At 37.0% G+C, this 20,876-nt stretch overlaps 1 protein-coding gene across 2 annotated transcripts in view; it reads left to right on the forward strand.

Annotated features, from left to right (window-relative positions):
- The window catches only part of LOC126975440 (ubiquitin carboxyl-terminal hydrolase 8), a 48,733-nt gene that overhangs the window by 12,388 nt on the left and 15,469 nt on the right, over nucleotides 1–20,876 (forward strand). The window contains exons 8-13 of one of the 2 annotated variants that reach the window (XM_050823330.1): nucleotides 119–238; nucleotides 3,437–3,562; nucleotides 4,243–4,360; nucleotides 6,014–6,183; nucleotides 9,025–9,117; nucleotides 9,620–9,739. In XM_050823330.1, the coding sequence (XP_050679287.1) occupies nucleotides 119–238; nucleotides 3,437–3,562; nucleotides 4,243–4,360; nucleotides 6,014–6,183; nucleotides 9,025–9,117; nucleotides 9,620–9,739 (747 nt within the window). The remainder of the gene's footprint in view (nucleotides 1–118; nucleotides 239–3,436; nucleotides 3,563–4,242; nucleotides 4,361–6,013; nucleotides 6,184–9,024; nucleotides 9,118–9,619; nucleotides 9,740–20,876) is intronic. The other variant, XM_050823331.1, reaches the window with a different exon arrangement.

A 20,876-nucleotide genomic window follows, 5' to 3' on the forward strand; every position in this document is an offset into this window, starting at 1 on the left:
AGTTTAAGATGTAATGCGACTCGGAACGGTGTTACAGTTATGGTATGATGCCGAATAACTTAATTTAAACTTATATAAAAAACTCAACAAAGTAAACAATTCTAATATGCTATTATAGATGGCAGCAGTTCAACTGTACGCGGACAGAGCTCGCAGTATGCAACAGATCCTGGAGCAGCAACAACAGATCGCTGACACCTCACTTACTCTAGAGATGCAGCGGATCGAAGCTGAACAGGTACTTCTTCCGCTCTGTCTTTGAAAGCGTCTACGGATTCAAAGAATAAAGAGGTTTCACTTAAGTTTTCATTTGTAAAGAAAAAATAATTTTAAATCGCACTCGGTTCGAAGCTGCGTTGGACTAATAATACATTGATAAATTAGTTTACGCACACTATGACGTACTTAAGTACTTAATTGCGGCTATGAGAGGGCCAATCTGAAAAGGCCGAATTTATCTTACAATTCGAACAATTACAGAAAAAAAAATCCTACTAACATTGCCTAATCAGAAAGTACCTAGGTACCTAATGTATACGTTTGTTTTTGTTTATCTAAAACCTCTGATCAAATAAACTGAGTATAGCAAAAAATGTAGGTACCACTGGAGTAGAATAGGCATCGCGTCGCGGTGACTCAGAAGCAACAGAATGACAATCTCAAGCAATATTAACTGCTCTGTCAGCGGCTGAACTTCAACATCTTAATGAATATTATAATATAATAAATAGCGTCTATACTCGGAAATGTAATTCGAGATCAAAAATGTAAACAAAGAAATGTAATTGTCAAAATGACATTTCAGAGATTATCAACATTTTCCTAGGTTTTATAATAAACTTATTTTGATTAATAGTACATATTATGATAATTTCAAATGTCTTTATTTGATAATGGTTACCAAACATAAAAGAAATAATTTCCATATTAATATACGCTCTCTGATTCGGGATCTGAAAAGCTTGAAGTCGACGAATCGGAATTGGTTACTTTTATAATAAATTTTATTTTCCGCAGCCAACTTGTCCCCAGCAAAAGGTCGACAATTAAATTTTTCTCTTTTTACGATGTCTATTCTTCATTATTTATAGTTTTTGGATATGAGCTATTATTAGAGCATAATTTGCGCTTTCTGTCGGGCAGTTGTGGGGTTCAATTCTAACCCACGGGAGTAAGGGACATTAAAACAATTACCGAATTGGTTTTTGGGTTTGGCAGTGTGCCTTTTTACCAATTTTCATAATGAGCGAATTTTCAGTGTTTTTTTTTTTTGGATTCGAATATTAATAATCCTCCATCTACAAAACCGTCCTCGCTGCCTATATGAGATTATAAAACGCAATCTTTTTCTGGTTCGAGCCTTTAAGCCACTCTAAGAAAGCTTATTCAGGAGTTTTAATTTGAGTATCAAACCACATTTTCGATGTTGCATTACCTGTCAAAGTATTTACTATTATTAACTGCACAATATACCGCTACTTAAACATGTATATAGCAAAGGTATATATTATTAAAACACACCTCAATTGACTCATATTTATTATATAAACATATAAAATATAGTTTAATATATAAACGAAAAGCAAGAAGGGCACGTTCAATCACAACGATCGTCAGAAACCGAATGAACAAAACAATATGGCAACCAGGCATACCTGTCACTACGACTAAGATTTTTTGTAACATTATTTTCGTATTTCTTCTTTAGACGAGCCAAATGTTTAGAGCTTCTATCTTATTGCCAGTGTCAACGCTAAGTTTGCACAGTAAATTTACATTTTAAATTTTGGATGTATTTTGTGCTATATTTTAAAGAGAATACGTTGTGTAATATTTAATTACATGTATATAGGCTACACTTATAATTTTAAAATGATATTTTAGTATATTTCAATAAAAAAGGTTAATAATTTTGTTGTTGGCAACACCATTGTTTACATTTTTGATCTCGAATTATATGTTCGACTATACGCTTGTATTCTTTAGAGACTAGTCGTCGAGACTAAAAAAAATAGAATTTTTCGGTTTGGATAACGTAATTTCGTTTGATAACAATCCAAGAGTGACTAAAATTATGAATAACTAGTTAACCCGGCAGACTTCACACTACCTTTATCGATAAATAAAAGACCTAAACTTTTGTATAAAATAAACTGAAAACAAACAAAAGGACTTTTTAAGTGTTACCCGTGTTTTAAGGAAGTTTATTTTTTACCTCCTTAGAAAGTTAGAAAAATATAAAAATTCTAATTAGTTATTTATTTTAAACTATTATTTTTATTTTATTTCTGAAAGGCAAATCAAAATTGTTGTTTTTATTTAAATTCGAGGATTTTCATGGTCATTCAAACCTTCCCTGGACTCCCACAAATAATTCAAGGCCAAAATTAGCCAAATCGGTCCTGCCGTTCTCGAGTTTTAGCGAGACTAACGAACAGCAATTCATTTTTATATACAGGGTGGACCAAAAGTCTGTTTACATTTGAATCGGTTGCCGCGTCTAGCAGCGGCGGCGGAGGGGAGTGGAAGGGTTACGCATTGCAAGAGCGGCCAATGGGAATTTAGTACCATGGCGTCATTTAGCGGTAGTCAACGTGCATTTTGTGTACGCGAGTACTATCGAAACAACGATTCTGCGACCTTAGCTCAACGAAAGTTTTGCAATCATTACAAGATACGACACAAAAATCAAGCTCAATCAGGTGTGTTAATTAAAAAATGGGTGCTCAAGTTTGAGAAGACGGGTTCAACAATGGATTTACGTCGATCTGGTCGACCCCGAAAACGTGGAGCGAGTAAAATCGTCTGTTCGTGACCAACCTGGACTATCAACTCGAAAGCGGTCTGCTGTCCTTAACGTGCTAAGATAATGATGTATTAAACCGCATTCTCAAGAAAGATTTAAGTCTACATTCCTATAAAATCCAAATGGTGCAGGAATTAAGGCCTCAGGACCATGCCACTAGGTTGCAGTTTGCGAACGAAATTGTAGAGCGATTCACCAGTTTTACAAACATTTTTTTCTCAACAAGGCACACTTCCACCTAAATGGGCATGTTAATAGACAAATTGTCGTTATTGGAGTGACACTATGCCATGGTGATCAAAAACCCCTGCATTCCAGCCAACGAACCCAGTAACTCTTGACGAATTAAAGGATCGTATTCGCACAGAAATCCAAAACATCTCAACAGAAACATGTAAAGCTGTCATCGAAAATTTCCGCTCTAGATTGCAGCAATGCCAGAATAATGAAGTATTGCATATGGATGATGTGATTTTTAAGAAATAAATTCCCCTTTTGTTTACTATCGAAAACAATAAACAATTTTGATCTACTGTAATTAGTTTTTTTTTTAATCATCATTCCAATTATAAACGGACTTTTGGTCCACCCTGTATATAGATATGTTATAATAAACTGTAATCCATGCAGGATTGGGATAAAGTTCGGCAGCAGAAGGAGACGGAACAACGTGACGAGTTGCGCTCCATGTTCCAGCTTCGGGAGCAAGAGATCATATCACAACTGATGCAGTTGGAGAATAAGCAGTTTGACATGGTATGTGCTTATACATGGAGATGACTAGTAGTTTTCTAATTCACCGTTTTCCATATTTTCACCTCAGTGGAGCAAATTCAGGGTGATAGGAGTACATAAATCACGTAATTGTAAGTTGTATCACGCTTAAACCCAAGTTCGGAAACATCCTCTCCAAACTACTACCCGGTACTTGTTATGCCTACTACTCGGTTAAGTCGAGTTAGTAAGTCCTTTATTCGGTGATGTAAATGCTTCTACAATATGATCCCAGAAAATGTACAAAACAAATGGGTTACGAAACTTAAAAGAATTGTTAAAAAACGTTTGTGTGGAAAAGGTTAATAGTAACCTTAAACTTAGCATAAACGATTTTCTTAATGATACCACAGACTCTTTAATTATAAATGTTTATAGTACGATATAAAATTGTAATCCATATCTTTTTTTTTAAATCCCGTTGAGTTTCTTGCGCCCACTCTTCTCAGGTCTGATGCAGTCTATTTTGAATGGGTGGTAGTTTTTGACTATTATTATATTATTTTTGAATATTTGAATTTGAATTCAAAATTCGACCTATGAAATGGGTGATTATCTACAACATGTAAGTCCCGTTTTCATCATATAAGACGTCGGGACATTTAACTTCTGGAACTTTCGGAACCGTTATCCTCGCTCTTATGTAACATTTTTTTTTATAGGAACAAGAAAACCAAACGCTTCGGGAGAAGTTAGAGGAATATCAGCGGAAAGAGAAGGAAGAGGCGGAGAAAATGGCTGAAGTGATCTCGACCACAAATCAATCAAACGATATTGAAGGTGAATAAGTATATTTATCATTCCTTAAGCAAAAACACACTTTCATGGGATGTTTCGCGAATTCAATGGATTGGTAAATTGGATATTTAGATTCGATTAGATTTGAAAGAGTAAATTTCCTAATATGCAATTATGAGGACAATGCAGGCCAACTGTAAATTAGATCCTGTAGATTGCGCCAGAGCTGGAGAGTTGATCAAACAAACAAGTCTTATGGATCAGGTGCCATTCAGACGATTAGCAAAGCGGGTATAGCGCTGGAGACATAATCTCGTAATATATAATCGTAATAGGCATATATTTTGGTACAAATGAATTTGTATAAAGAGTCATTTCTTTATTTCTTCTTCTTATGTACCAAATTATTTTCTCCGAAAGTTTTGCAAAACTACCAATTACTGCATTTGAATCGTTCTTTGCCGAATTAGAAACAACATATTGTATATTTAGTTTATTGACAAAATTAATTTCGGCCTTTATTTTAGATTTCGTCAGTGATTTTACCCTTTTTTATTTTGAAAATGGAACATCGCCGCGCCGACCGCCCAGCCCCCTTTTTTTTTCAATTTTGACTTTGAAAATATTGCGTCTATTGGGATTTATAAGATACAGACAAATAGATGGACAATGGTGTCTTGGGTTCCCTTAGTGGCCCTTTGGGTACGGAACCATAAAGACTAGTTTGCTGCAGAAGTTGTGTATTATTTTATTTTAGGTGTTTTAATAGATTGCTCGTTATTAGGATATTATGAGAGAATGTATAAGAAAGCTATTGAAAGAAGCTATAAGGCCATGCAAAATAAACTATCTTATGAACAAAATGAGGGTCAGAAGTTGGTCATTGCGTAGTGTGCCGTACGGCACTTTCGATATTGTTCTAGTGCCAAAGGGCACTTCTCGATTTTGGATGATGGTTTAACTAAAATTATTTTATCTACACCCATGCTTTAAATCCTCTATTAAAGATTCTGAAACAATTAGCTTATTGCCAACATTTAAACACCCAATGTTCTAATAACCATTACATCATCCAAAAGAGTGTTGTAATGTTGTACTGAATTTCATAACAACACTCCTATTTTTTTTCATTCCCTTCATGCTTAAAGAGTTTCAACAGACAGCCATATTCTTATTGCTCGATGCGCGGTATCTGTATGAATTTTAAAAAAAGAATATTTTGGTTTACGCGCGTTCCACACTACCAGAACGTCGCGCGCCGTAAAAAAAAGTAGGTTATTCGAATCCCCGCCATTTTTCTTCGATATTTTTATTGTTTTGTTTACAAAAAATCAGCAATTAATTTCCAAAAGAACATAATATTCAAGTGAATTTTAATTATTGCACTATACAAAATAAAAATTACTACTAAAATAAATAATTCTTTCATTAATACTTAGTTTATTTGTATATAATCAGTAATGGATGATATTAGGTTACTACTAGGACTGGCTGTTTTAATATTAGCAGTAAGCTAACTGCTTCAGAATCTTTTAGAGGATTCATATTCTATGTGTAGATAAAGTCTTGTATGCAACTGTTGATAATTAGGTATTAAAACACTCATGTGATACTATTATCAAAAAATAAATACTTCTTCGTGTTTTAATACCCCTTATTACACAACAGTTGCATAAATAACTATTAATGATTAAGTGACAGCCCGTGAGCGTGAGGCGGCCACTCGCGACTTCGAAGCGAAGCGAGCGCGTATTGCCGCCGTGAACGCTCAACGGATAACGTTGGACAGACAACGGGAGGCACTCGAGACGGAGCGGAAACGGAAGCTGGCCGAAGCTCGGGGCAAGCGGAAACCGCTCCTCAAGGTTTGTGGAATTTATTATGTGTGAAACGAATACATACATATGCTGCCGTGAAACAGTAATGTGTAAACATTACTGTGTTTCGGTCTGAAGGGCGCCGTAGCTAGTGAAATTATTGGGCAAATGGGACTTAACATCTTATGTCTCAAGGTGACGAGCGCAATTGTAGTGTCGACAGAAGTTTTGGGCTTTTGAAGAATCCTGATCGGCACTGCGTTGTAATAATAATAATAATAATATTTATACACTTTTTACACAGATTATCTTGCCAAATTAGCCTGTGTTATGGATTGCAAGACAACGATATACTCGATATATTTAAAAAATATACTTACTTAAATACACATAAATATGTATTTATAATTTTTAAATTATTATAATAAACATACATAACTACATTTAAACATCCATGACTCGGAAACAAACATCCATATTCATCATATAAATGCTTGCTCTTATGTGATGTAATATAATAATAATATAAATATAGCACTTGTAATGGGCAAGGCGTATCAATTTCCATCAGCTGAACGTCCTGCTCGTCACGTCCCGTATTTTAATAATAAAAAAACAATCGTTGGTTGTGCATACGATAGGACCGTCATTCGACGACGATTATTCGACGCTTTTACGGAGAAACTAAGCGTTATGGAGAAACTTTTACATTTAAACATAACGCACACTCTTTATCCAGGGGCGTGCATTGGTTTTCTAACAAACTCTAGATTTCACTAGGTGTACTTTTTTTTTGTTATTTTATGGATTAGGAGGACAAACGAACGTACGGGTCACCTGTTGTTAAGTGATCACCGCTGCCCACAATCTCTTGCTACACCAGAGGAATCACAAGAGCGTTGCCGGCCTTTAAGGAAGGAGTATGCGCTTTTTTGAAGGTACCCATGTCGTATCGTCGCGGAAACACTGCACAAGGAAGCTCATTCCACAGTTTTGTAGTACGTGGAAGAAAGCTCCTTGAAAACCGCACTGTGGAGGACCGCCACACATCCAGATGGTAGGGATGATATCCTTACGTGTCCTGCGAAAGTCGAATTCGGTGGCAGGAATCAGGTTAAACAGCTCTTCGGAACACTTCCCGTGATAAACGCGGTAGAAAACACACAGTGAAGCGACATCTCTACGCAACACCAAGTGATCCAGCCGTTCACAAATAACTGGGTCCCCGACACTTCTTGCGTACTTGCGCTTTTGTTTGACAATACTAGTTTTTGAGGTCTAAATATTGAAGTTGTATATCGAATCGGGAGACCGCCTACCGTAAGTATTTAGGATCTAGCCTTAAGGAAAAGAATTATGAGTGGGTGGTTAATAAAAGGTTGGTAATAAATTACGCAACCAAATGAAACTAAATCTGTGAACGGCTGGATCACTTGGCGTTGCGTAGAGACGTCGCTTCATTGTGTGTCTTGTACCGCATTTATCACGGGGAGTGTTCCGAAGAGCTGTTTAACCTGATTCCTGCCGCCGAATTCTACCCTCGCACGACACGCCACAAGTTAGGATATCATCCCCACCATCTGGTTGTGTGGCGGTCCTCCACAGTGCGGTTTTCAAGGAGCTTTCTTCCACGTTCTACAAAGCTGTGGAATGAGCTTCCTTGTGCGGGGTTCCCGGGTCGATACGACATAGGTACCTTCAAAAAAAGCGCGTACTCCTTCCTTAAAGGCCGGCAACGCTCTTGTGATTCCTCTGGTGTTGCAAGACATTGTGGGAGGCGGTGATCACTTAACAACAGGTGACCCATACGCTCGTTGTCCTCTTATTCCATAAAAAAAAAATCAACTCTAACACAAGTTATATATTTATGTAGGTTTTTAACGAGGTAGGCACTGCCTTATTGCCTATATGATATGCACGCCCCTTTCTTTAGCAACATGCATGGACCCATTTTATTTAATATACTGGTTTTTTTCTGATTGTACTCCTCTTCAGCAACATATTAGCGACAAATTTGGCCTATCGGTTGACCAGATGGTTACCGATTTACCATGTTTCTATGATTGCTTAATATCAAACTTGCCGTAGTCGTGATTTATCGTAAAAGGCACAATTAACAAAATCGCCGGTTTAGGAATTAATTAGGCAACAAAAAAGCTACAAATTTGGGCTTCTCGGTTGGACGACATAGTCACCGATTTATCATGTTTCTAAAAGGCATTTACTTTCTCAAAATTGATTCCTTTAGAATTCTTTTTGATGTCATTTCTTATACTACTAGATACTACTACCGCTTCGGAAACAAATGGCGCTCTGAGAGGGAAGAAGCGGCGCAAGAAACTCTCCCAGCATTCTTTTTTTTGCGCTCTTTTCAATAAAAATATACAATATTGTACAGTCGCTATAAAATAATCACAATCTAGTCCCAGGCTGTCCGATCATTTAGATATTCAGCAGTGGAGTTATAGGATTTACGACAGAGCCATTTTTTTATAAAACATTTAAATTTATTTATAGATAATGCCTGAACAGTGACTGGGACTTTATTGTAGAAGTGTATACATTTACCCTTAAAGCTATTATGTATCTTATGAAGCCACTAGAATTAGTTACAAGCAATCCCTTATTTCTAGTGTTATAATAATGATCTATTCTTGCTTTATACCAAACTAGGAATAATCGTTATTTATCGGAAACGGCAAGTAAAGCAACAAAATCGCCCTTTTTTTTGTACTATTTAGCAACAAAAAGCTACAAATTATGGTATTTTTCCTTAATAACAACCTCCCCGATATAGTGTTTAATGAATTAATCAACTTCTTTTACAAATGAAGGGTTTTCAAGTGTAGTTTGCATTCAGCCTCACTAAATTATGTGACGTTTTCGCAGAACGAAGATGGCGATGGATACGATGATGTACCGATGGATAGCGGAAGTACGGCGGCAATGAACAGATCACAGTCGTCACCGAATATTGCTAAGGTAAGTCTATCTTGGAATGAGAGAATTAACGAGGTGTCTTGCAACACGAGAGGATCATAGGAGAGTTACCGGCCTTTTAGAAAGGTGTACGCACTTTTATTGAAGGTAGCCATTAAAGATGATATAAATACTACGTTATAAGAGGCGCGACTGCCTAAGTAAGAATTGAAATTTATTTTGGTATGAAACATGCAGTGAGATTTGAAATAGTAGTAATTACAGTTGGGCGATTGGCGATGAAGTATAATCCGGCTAAGTTTGAAAGCGAACAATTGCTTAAAACGTAGTGGATTTCGGCTATCTCCGTTTTTTACTAGATTTTAGCCGTCATCTCAGTTTCACTAGGCTGGCACCCATCGCCGGTCGTATCGTCCTCGAAACACCGCGCAAGAAAGCGTAATATTGTGGAGGAAAATCAGTCACATATACAGGTGTTTTTTGATACAGATTTGATTTTTCTTCCCTGAAATGTAACTTTATTTTTGACATGTCATGAATGTAGTTATCGTCTGACGAAGACGAGAGTCCGCCGCCAGTGTTCGACCGCAACACCAAGCCGAGCAAGGTGGCACCTTCGAGCGACCTCAGGCACAGGGACTTCCAGCCAGTATGGGGAGTTGTGGTGAGTGACATTACATGACATAAGACAGGCCTAATCTCGAATATTGAGCGGCTAGTGAAATTCGATATTAACTTAGATCATTTAAACGTCTTGCATAGACTTTGACAGCTGTCAAAACGTCGAAATAAATTGAGATTGACAGATACCTCTATTTTGAGCGATGAACGCACACTGACACAAAGTGACATAATCGTGGGTGTAAGACGTAGCATGCCACGCACACTAAAGTAATAAACCTGGCCCGTTTTCATCGGTTTTCTAGCAGCAAGAGGCTAGGCCTATCAGCTATTATAAAGCTATTAACAACCGCGTGCATTTTTTTACAGACTGTAATTATTATTTTATATGCCTATAATTATTATGTTGCCTTTAGCTATTTCATGTGATCAAAAATAATTTGAATGGTCTTATGATCAAAGATATATAACACTTGTTATAGGGGAAGCAAAAAGGTTATTAATTGCTTACAAATTCAATAGTTTCGCGATGCTCGCCTGCTAATACTATCGCTTGATCCTCAAAAGTGAGCATTACCCTCGGTAACTTCATCCGGAGAATTGATTCCCTTTCGGTGTAAATTATTTTCGCAAATGAAACGCCAGAATAGGCACAATCCTCATAATTTACTCTTGTTATTTAAGTTATGTCATGTTTCAATTAAACGTCGCAAAGGTACCTACTATGCAATCAGATTCATCTTATTTTTGGATCACTGTATATATGAGGTGATTTTAACGGCTATTCGCGTGATTTATAACCTAGGTCCTAGAGAATCATTGAGAGAAAAATTTAAAGAAATAAACATTTTGACTGTTGCTTCTCAATACATTTTTGATAATGTTCTGTATGTTCATAAGCACATTGAGGAATTCTCTAGAAACTGTGTTATGCCTACTACTGGGTTGGGTCGAGTTAGTAAGTCTTTTGTTGGGCGATGTATATGCTTCTACAATATGATCCCAGAAAATGTACAAAACAAATGTGTTACGAAATTTAAAAGAATTGTTAAAAAACGTTTGTGTGGGAAAGGTTATTATAGCATAAAAGATTTTCTTAATGACACCACGGACTGAGAATAAAGCGAACACCCTCAGACTCTTTAATTATAAATGTTTATTGCAAAAAAAAGCCCGCTGAATTTCTTGCGCCCATTCTTCTCAGGTCTGAGGCAGTCTCTTTTGAATGGGTGGTAGTTTTTGATTTTCTATAAGTGATTTTAAATCCTATTTTGAATAAAAATATTTGAATTTGAATTTGTCAACGCCGCATCAAATTTGGACGATGGACGATAAAATACCTTGTACCTTACCTTGTACCTATGTTACCTGTATAAGTCCCGCGCATGCAAAGTAGTCTCAAAAGCTTGCGGGTTTCCAGCCAGATTAAATGGAGGTAAGCATAGCAGTTCTATTTTTAGCTATACCATTGAGATAGTTAGCTTGAGAAGATCATTATAATGGATGTACTACGCAGGTAAGTAAATAAATAATTTTTGTGACGTCTTTATATGACTCAGTAGAATTATTAGCCCTTTAAAGATTTCTCAACAATTTGTACTGGAACGTGTTGTTTTAACCTGGCGTGTAAAATATGTTACGAACTTTTTCACAAACAATATACTATGCTTCAGTATGGTCAGTAAAATATATAATAAAAAAACAAATTTAGTAACTGCGCGAATGAAAACTGTATAAAATTAATAAGTTGTTGTTTTTCTGTTTTTAGTCATAAAAAGGTGTCCGGTATTCACGTGGACAGGACATCCGTATTTAAGTCGGATTATCTCTCGGCATCCGATTTGGCACAAACGTTGTGATCACGTTACGAATATAGAATTATCTATAAACTTAGCTGTTTTTACTAACTGTAGACAATAAAAAAAAACAGCTTTTTCGTTGGAAGCTCCCAGACGATTTATTTTTCCCGACACCTACAACAATCATCGTTAAAGATTACAAAGATCTATTTAAAAACTTAACAAATGATATACTAAACCGTTCCTAGAGAACCACGCTTTCTTTTGGTGAAAACAGCTTGAAAATCGGTGAAGTAGTTTTCAGTTTATCGCGAACAGTAAGACAGACAGACGCGGTGGAAGACTTTGTTTTATAGAAATTTGCCAATAATATTTCAAAACATCAAGAATTCTTTCGTAAAAAATGCTCCCTGTTGTTATAATGAAATTGTTTCACAGCGGAACTGTCAAACCGTGCGTCACTAAATTCTCTCATAGAAAATATGTCCATACAAAACAAATATTGAAAATAAATATAATTATTGGCCCCAAATCGAAATAAAAACTATCCTATCTCTCAAGTTGGACCAAACTGCACCCCATGGAGTAATCCCCATTAAAATCCGTTCATTCGTTTAGGAGTCCATCGCGGACAAACAACGTGTCACGTAATTTATATATATTAAGATGTAGTGATAGTTGTACACTGGAACACTGGTATTTCAGATTGTCAAGTAGGTACTGACAAAGAAACATTTCATACAATTTGTCAATGTTGCAAAGAGATAATTTATTTATATTTTATTGTAAGCTTCAATTACTATGAATAAGCAGGAGATGACTAATGAAGGGTTACTTATGTTTTGTAAAGTAATTTACGAATTAGTAAACAAAGATAAAAAAGAACAAGCATTAATTAGTATCTCAGTAAGACGGCGACTTCGCGTAGAACTACACTGGAGAGCAAAAAAATCGACTCAATTCATACTTTCGCACTCAAAGTGCTCTAGGTTTAAAATCAAGACCTAAATCTCAATTTAAATCAATAATAATAATTTAATATATAATATATACTATAATCTATAATTTAATAGGTCTTAAAATCTTTAATTTCTAGATGTTAGCTTTATAATGAGTACAAATACTCTTATCTTGCACATTTTTTTTTGAAGAATAAATGCTTTTGAACTCTGCGAGTACTGAAACTTGAAAAATTAAGGATAAAAATTTAAAAGAAAAACAACATAACATTTTAAAATAAACTTTATTAAACATGATAACAGCTTTAATACCTGGTGTTACCCCCTCTTGCTCTGATTACAGCTTCTAATTGGTTCCTCATTGATCCAATGAGGTGCTTCATTGCGTCTTGTGGTATGCCCTCCCATTCTTCGGTCAGAGCCGCTTGTAGGTCAGCTCTTGAATTTGGTGCAGGATCTCTAGCCCGGACTCTTCTCTTTAGCTCATCCCATAAATGCTCGATAAGATTTAAGTCCGGACTACGAGCTGGCCAGTCCATAACAGCGATACCCACGTCTCGTAGATACTCACGCACGACATTTGCACTGTGTGGACGGGCATTATCCTGCATCAGGATGAAGTTTTCTTCAATAAAACCAGCGTATGGGATGACGTGGTCTCCCAAGATTTCTTCAATATACCGATTTGCAGTCAAACCTCCGACATGGCGGCCAGTTTCGATAAATACCAGTTCGGTTTTTGCATCCATTGAAATGCCAGCCCACACCATGCAGAAACCTCCTCCGTACGCAACAGTTTCTGCTATGCAGCATTGTGCGTATCGCTCCCCCGGCCTTCTGTACACTCTTCTCCTTCTGTCGCTACCATGTAGGCATACTCTGCTTTCATCCGAGAAGAGAACTGAGCGCCATTGGTCCGCAGTCCAATCGACGTGTTCTCTTGCAAAACGTAGCCGGGATGAGCTGCAGTCAATTTGTGACCCGTTGCTGGTCTTTTTGAAGTGAGGGTTGCTGCCTTGAGTCTTCTTCTCACTGTCCAAGAACTTACAGCTACCCCACGTGTTTCTCGAAGCTCCCGTTGAACTTGAACCTCGGTGAGAGAACGATTTCTCAGCGAAGTACTGACGATAAAGCGATCGTCTCGCTCCGAAGTGGACCGACTTCTACCGAAACCTCTTCGTCGGTGAAAGCCACCAGTCTCCTGGTGCCGTCGGTATATTCTTGATACAGCTGACTGGCTTATCTGCAAAGTACGAGCCACTTGTCGTTGACTCCAGCCCTGTTGCAAAAGCGTAACTGCTTGAGCCGCTACTTCTGCTGTTGTATCCATTTCCGGGAAATTTTCTTCCTTGGAGATTGAGACGATGTGTACCTGTTGACGTTTCACGGTCAACTGATAAGGGTGACAGGGGAAGATCACCTTTTATAGCCATTGTACGCCCTAAGGTCGCGCAATGCTAACTGAGGAAACGAGTACGAAATCATACAGTGACCATTACTCGACTATTGTGACGTTGCCTAAAAGTTAACTCTGCCATCATTGTTTTTATTTTTAAGGCTAGACCTAAAACTTTAAGAATTTATGACCTAAATTGAGATTTAGGTCTTAATTTTAAACCTAGAGCACTTTGAGTGCGAAAGTATGAATTTAGTCGATTTTTTTGCTCTCCAGTGTAGTACCGCGATCCCTCGGATACTTAACAATTCGAGACAAAATGTAATCCTTGTCTTTGCCATGACAACGTATAAATTTTCTTGATGGGCGGTTGACTAGTTAAGACGAGAAGACATAAAAGAACAGACTCACATTCGCATTTATAATGTGACTCTTTAATTATGTTATACATGTTACGAGCGTTGCCTCATAAACTAAAATCATGCTTCAGGAACGGGAGAGAGGAGAAGAAAAATTAAATAATATAAAAATTCCTTGTGAATTGCACTGCGGAATGAAGCTATACATCCAGAATCAATGGTTTGGTTATATATGTGAGTTTATGGTTTGTGGTGCAAAAAATAACTCTACTCCTAACAAAATAACTCTTCGGAGTTAAGTATGAATGTCATCTGTTCGCAACATCATGTGATCGATTTTATTCTATCACTCGCTGACCCGACAAGAAAGATAATTGAAAAAAGCGCAAAAAATGAATGCTGGGAGAGTTTCTTGCGCCACTTCTTCTCTCTGAGAGCGCCATTTGTTTCCGAAGAGGTAGTAGTATCTAGAAGTTAAAGAAATGACATCAAAAAGAATTCTAAAGGAATCAATTTTGAGAAAATAAATGCCTTTTATGCCTTTTTATGACAGACGATGTTCTGTACACTGTAATTAATAAAATACTGTTAAAATTTTAATTAAATGATTCGTAAAATATGCTCCCTCTTGTTATAATGTTTTCACAGCAGAACAGCCAAACCGTGCATCAATGAATTGTCTCATAGAAAATATGTCCATACAAAACAAATATTGGAAATAATTATTATTATGGGTCCTAAATCGCAATAAAAACTATCCTACCTCTCAAGTTGGACTAAACTGCACTCCATAAAGTAATCCCCAATAAAATACGTTCATTAGTTTACTAGTTCACTGGAAACAAACATCAGGACACTGGATTTATATATTATATAAAGATCTGAAGACGAAGGTTTTCAACCAGTGTGTGTTGCCAGTGATGACTTACGGTACGCAGACGTGGTCGCTAACTATGGGCCCTTTGAGAAAGGTCATGGTCGCTCAGAGCACAATGGTGAGGGCTATGCTCGGAGTTTCTCTGCGAGATCGAATTAGGAATGAGGAGATCCGTAAAAGGCATAAAAGGCATTTATTTTCTCAAAATTGATTCCTTTAGAATTCTTTTTGATGTCATTTCTTATACTACTAGATACTACTACCGCTTCGGAAACAAATGGCGCTCTGAGAGAGAAGAAGCGGCGCAAGAAACTCTCCCAGTATTCTTTTTTTTGCGCTCTTTTCAATAAAAATATACAATATTGTACAGTCGCTATAAAATAATCACTATCTAGTCCCAGGCTGTCCGATCATTTAGATATTCAGCAGTGGAGTAATAGGATTTACGACAGAGCCATTTTTTTATAAAACATTTAAATTTATTTATAGATAATGCCTGAACAGTGGCTGGGACTTTATTGTAGAAGTGTATACATTTACCCTTAAAGCTATTATGTATCTTATGAAGCCTACTAGAATTAGTTACAAGCAATAACTAAAATAGAAGAACCAAAGTAATCGACATAGTCCAAATGATTGCGAAACTGAAGTGGCAGTGGGCAGGGCACAGTTCGACGGACAGATGGCCGTTGGGGCAGTAAAGTCCTCGAATGGCGACCACGTACCGAGATCGCTGGAATACGTTGGATCAGGGCAGCGCAGGACCGATCGTCGTGGAAATCTTTGGGGGAGGCCTTTGTCCAGCAGTGGACGTCTTCCGGCTGATGATGATGAAGATAAAGATAAGAAATTTATCATCATATTATACCGGCACTGAATAGCTTTAAGAGTTTTAAAATAATTAAATTCCAATCGAATATCGGAAACACTCTCTCTGAGAACACAGAGACATATTTCAGAGTCAAGGCTAATTTGATTGTTAGCTTTTAATTAAATTAACCTACTTTATGTATTTAATAGTAATAATGTACTTATAGTGAAATTCTTGTAATTTTGTTTGATTAAGATAGATACTTCTGGTTTTCCAATATTAGGTCAGATTGAATTCCAAGCATTTTTCGGCAGTGGACTTCAACACGAAATTAGATCTAGTTTATGCTCTTCGGACCTTAAGAATCAGCGGAAGATATCTAATCTTAATCGGATTGAAAGTAACGATGGGCACTCACTAGGTTTCTACATCACTGCGATACCGACTTACCACGAAATTACCGAGTATTCTGGCAGAAACATGCTCACACGCTTGTGAGTGCGTGTGTTCTTGACGGCCATTTTTAAACAAATTATCTTGCCCCAAACTAGGCATAGCCTGTACTATGGGTGCAAGACAACGATGTATTTAATAGAATATACTTACTTAAACATACATAAATACATGTAAACATCCATGACTCGGAAAGAAACATCCATATCGATCATAATATAAATGATTGCATCTACCGATAAAACATATGAAAGACTATAGAAGTTATATTATGGAACCCAGCACTATTGTTGAAGCCAATTTCACATGTCGGCGATTAGCGCGTTAATAGTCCTAAGTGTAGATGTACACAACAATTATCATGATAATCTTAAACGATATTCACTTTGCCATTTCACATTCAGTATGTGAAAACATGACTAACCATGTTATTGAATATGAACTATTTTATGCCATATTTCATGCTTTAACACTTTAATGGGCGGTTTCTAATTTTTTTTTGCTAAATATTGACACACTATTACACAAGTTATCTTGCCCCAAACTAGGCATAGCCGGTACTACGGGTAGAACAAGTGGTAGAAGACAAAGATATATTTAATACAATATACTTACTTAAATATACATAAATACATATAAACATCAATGACTCAGAAACAAACATTCATAATCATTTAATGGGCGGTTTCAAATTTTTTTTTCTAAATATTGACACATTTTTAGACAAATTATCTTGCCCCAAACTAGGCATAGCCGGTACTATGGGTAGAACAAGTGGTACAAGACTACGATATATTTAATACAATATACTTACTTAAACATACATAAATACATATGACATGACTCAGAAACAAACATTCATATTAATCATGTTTGCACCTACCGGGATTCGAATCCGGGACCTCTAGCTCAGTAGGCAGGGTCACTAACCACTGCGCTATAGGGGTCTGATGTTAAGTATTTACACTCGACGCTTTGTAACAACTTGATTATACTGTTATTAGATTAGTGATTATATAACTATTATAATATTTATTAAAAAATATACAGTACTTATGTAAACGTTTCGCTATTTTGTTAAAATTTCCCTCAAGTAATTCGTAGTATCCGTTTAAAACAAGATTATATATCGAACCGAAGCATATCCTAATCTTTACCGGAGACCCAGTGCTCTGTGAACGGCTGGATCACTTCGCGTTGCGTAGAGACGTCGCTTCATTGTGTCTTCTACCGCATTTATCACGGGGAGTGTTCCTGTTTCACCTGATTCCTGCCGCTGAATTCCACCTTCGCACTTGCGGTTTTCAAGGAATTTTCTTCCACGTACTACAAAGCTGTGGAATGAGCTTCCTTTCGCGGTGTTTCGGGGACGATGCGACATGGGTGCCTTCAAAAAAAGCGCATGCACCTTCCTTAAAGGGCGGCAACGCTCCTGTGATTCCTCTGCTGTTGCCTGAAAATGTGGGCAGCGGTGATCACTTCACACCAGGTGACCCATACGCTCGTTTGTCCTCCTTTTCCATAAAAAAAAATATCCCATCATGTCATAACTTATAATCAAGATAAAATTAATGAGATTAATAGTTCCTAATTTAGAAGCCTGACCTAAACGATCTTATGATAACGGCCTTGGTATCATCAAAGTAGACGTAAAATACTCAAAAAAAGAATGCTTTTCTTCGGTTTAGACACTTGATCACGACAGAGCTTTCGTCTAGCCTCGCACAAGTTGTTATTGACTTAAGTGGAGGGTGGTTCGATAAATATATAAACTTCCTTGTTATTTGATTGTATCGTTGTTAGACTTAATGTATTTGTGTGCTATAGATCACACGACAGAATTAAAATCTTCATTCAGATGAGTTTAATAATACGATATGCGTAAAGTATATTATTATATGTGTGTATAAATATCATATTATATATTAATATATATAATTTATATATATAAATAGAATTAGGTGTTTTGCGGATATCGATTGATTTTTAAAATCGAACATAAAGTGCTAATTCCGCAAATATTTCACAAAATCACTTCTATAAATGTGTCGCCTCTACTCGAGACAATCTTCTGGAATTCTATCGTTTTGTGAGTCGAACAGCTGAGCGAAACATGTTAATCTCATTCGTAACGCACTAAATAAATTTTCGCTTCAAAAATAACAATTTTGAGTATACGTAGGTAGAGGTTCTAAATTCGAATGGTCAATACACTCTTGATGGTTTTTTGAAAATTGATTTTTTTCTGATAATTGATTGCAACTGAATCGACGTGTAAAAAAAGTATTTGTGTATTTGTATGTGTGTGTGTATGTATGCACGCAAGAAGTTATACTTCTTTGGCGTAACTGGCGTCTGTGGATTTTGTGATGTTTTAAATAAATTTTTAAATAAACAAAGCAAAAATCTTTAAAATTATTTATTGCTCCTGCTATTCTGCGTTTGTAGAAAGAATAATATTATAAAAATCTTGAAAATATGGCTTTGACAATTAATTGTTAAATAACGAATACGGCTGAATGGACTTCAACCCTTTGCCTGTTGCCAAAAAAAAAACGAATGTCGCAAACGTTAGAAAAATTTTAGGAAACAACTTCACCATATTCCTTCTGTATTACAGTGATGCGCGCGCATCTTAAAATTTCGCTCTCATAATTTTTTCATAACGCACCTAAAGAAGTATAACTTCAAATCGCAAAACACAACAATGCAAAAAAAAAACTGAATTATATGAGAATGTGTTTCACTAGTGGCTATAGTGTGCGAGATTATAGCAATCATAAAAGATAGCATGTTAAATAAAAACTTTTCAAAATATCTAACTCTAGCTTTACCGTGTCCATCTAAATTCATTCGAGTTGAAAAAAATATTTCGGATATAAATAAATGTACCGTGTTGTGGCGCCCTTCACGATACAAAGGTCAAGGCGTGGACCCGAGACCGTTATCTTGATGGTCGCCGCCGTACGCTCTACAACAATTATAATATTATGGAAAACGATCTATCACTTGCGTTTCAATTTAGATATATATTTATTTGAAGATTAGGTCAAAGATAGAATACAGTACTAAATTGTTATTGGTTACTCTGTAGTATGTGTAATTCTTTTATTGACAATAAAATGTTGCAAAGAACCGTCGAGTTTGATTGATTGTTTTTTTTTTTTTTTCAAATATTTTCCTAATTTTGGAAATTTAGAGCTTCCTTAATTCCTCATGGTTGACCTCGGTTCGGTATTCTGTGCACAATCTTGAATAGATGGAGAAGTTGCCATCTGCAAACTTCTTCTTCGTCGGATTACTCTTGACAGAGCAGTCGTGGTCACGTCAAACGACGAACGATTCTACGCCAGTTATCCCTGGCTATTGCTTCTCTGGCACATGTGTTGAGGGGAGTATTGGTTAAGGCTTTGATCTGGTCTGTCCAGCGCATAGGGGAGCGTCCTCTTGACCTACTGCCGTTGACCCTTCCCTGAACAACAAGTCTCTCTATGGCATGCTCTCCACGTCGCGTGATATGTCCGAAGTATCTGAGGATACGGGCTCTGACTATAGATGAAAGCCTTTCTTTCACCTTGAGCTCTTCAAGTATCGAGACGTTTGTGCGGCGTTGTGTCCAAGATACTCGTAGCATTCGTCTCCAACACCACATTTCTAGTGCGTCAATCCTTTGTCTCTCTCGTTCTTTGACTGTCCATGTTTCGGCACCATATAGTAGTATGGGAAACACTAGAGATCTTACTAACTGAACTTTAGTAGCTTTGGTGATATTCCTGTCCCGCCATATCCTCGTCAACTTCTGCATTGCAGATCTGGTAATAGCCATTCGCCTTCTAATTTCGTCTTCCGAGCCACCAGTATTAGCGACCAGTGATCCTAAGTATATGTATGACTGTACAACCTCGCAATTAGCAATCTCGACTATATCTGGTGCATTGTTTTGACTTCGATCGACAATCATCATTTTTGTTTTCTGCCGGTTTATTTTAAGGCCATACTGGAGGCTGGTATGCTCGATACGATGTAATAATTCAGCAATGTTTTCCTTACTTGTCGCTATTAACGTGGTGTCGTCGGCATATCGGAGATTGGATATGTTTTTGCCGCCAATTGGTATGCCATCTGTCCAATCTTCTAGAGCTATCCTCATAATGTGCTCCGTATAAATATTGAACAGAAGAGGCGACAAAATGCAGCCCTGCCTGACTCCTGCAGAGGGATGAAGTGGGTCGGACGTGACATTATCCACCTTGACTGAAGCGGAACCATGTTCATAAAGGGCTCTGAGGATTTGCACCAAATGCTTGGGCACTCCCATCTCTATGAGGATCTTCCATAGTTGTGGCCATTTAACAGAATCAAATGCCTTTTGGAAATCAACGAAGCATATGAAAGTCGGTCTGTTGAATTCCTTTGCTTTCTCTATTATTTGTCTCACAATTAGGATCTGTTCTCGTGTACCTTTGCCCATTACGAAACCGGCCTGCTCTGGTGCTATTTCCTTCAGAATATAAGCCTTCAGTCTT

This window comes from Leptidea sinapis, chromosome 36 (genome assembly GCF_905404315.1).
Source record: "Leptidea sinapis chromosome 36, ilLepSina1.1, whole genome shotgun sequence".
NCBI lineage: Eukaryota > Metazoa > Arthropoda > Insecta > Lepidoptera > Pieridae > Leptidea > Leptidea sinapis.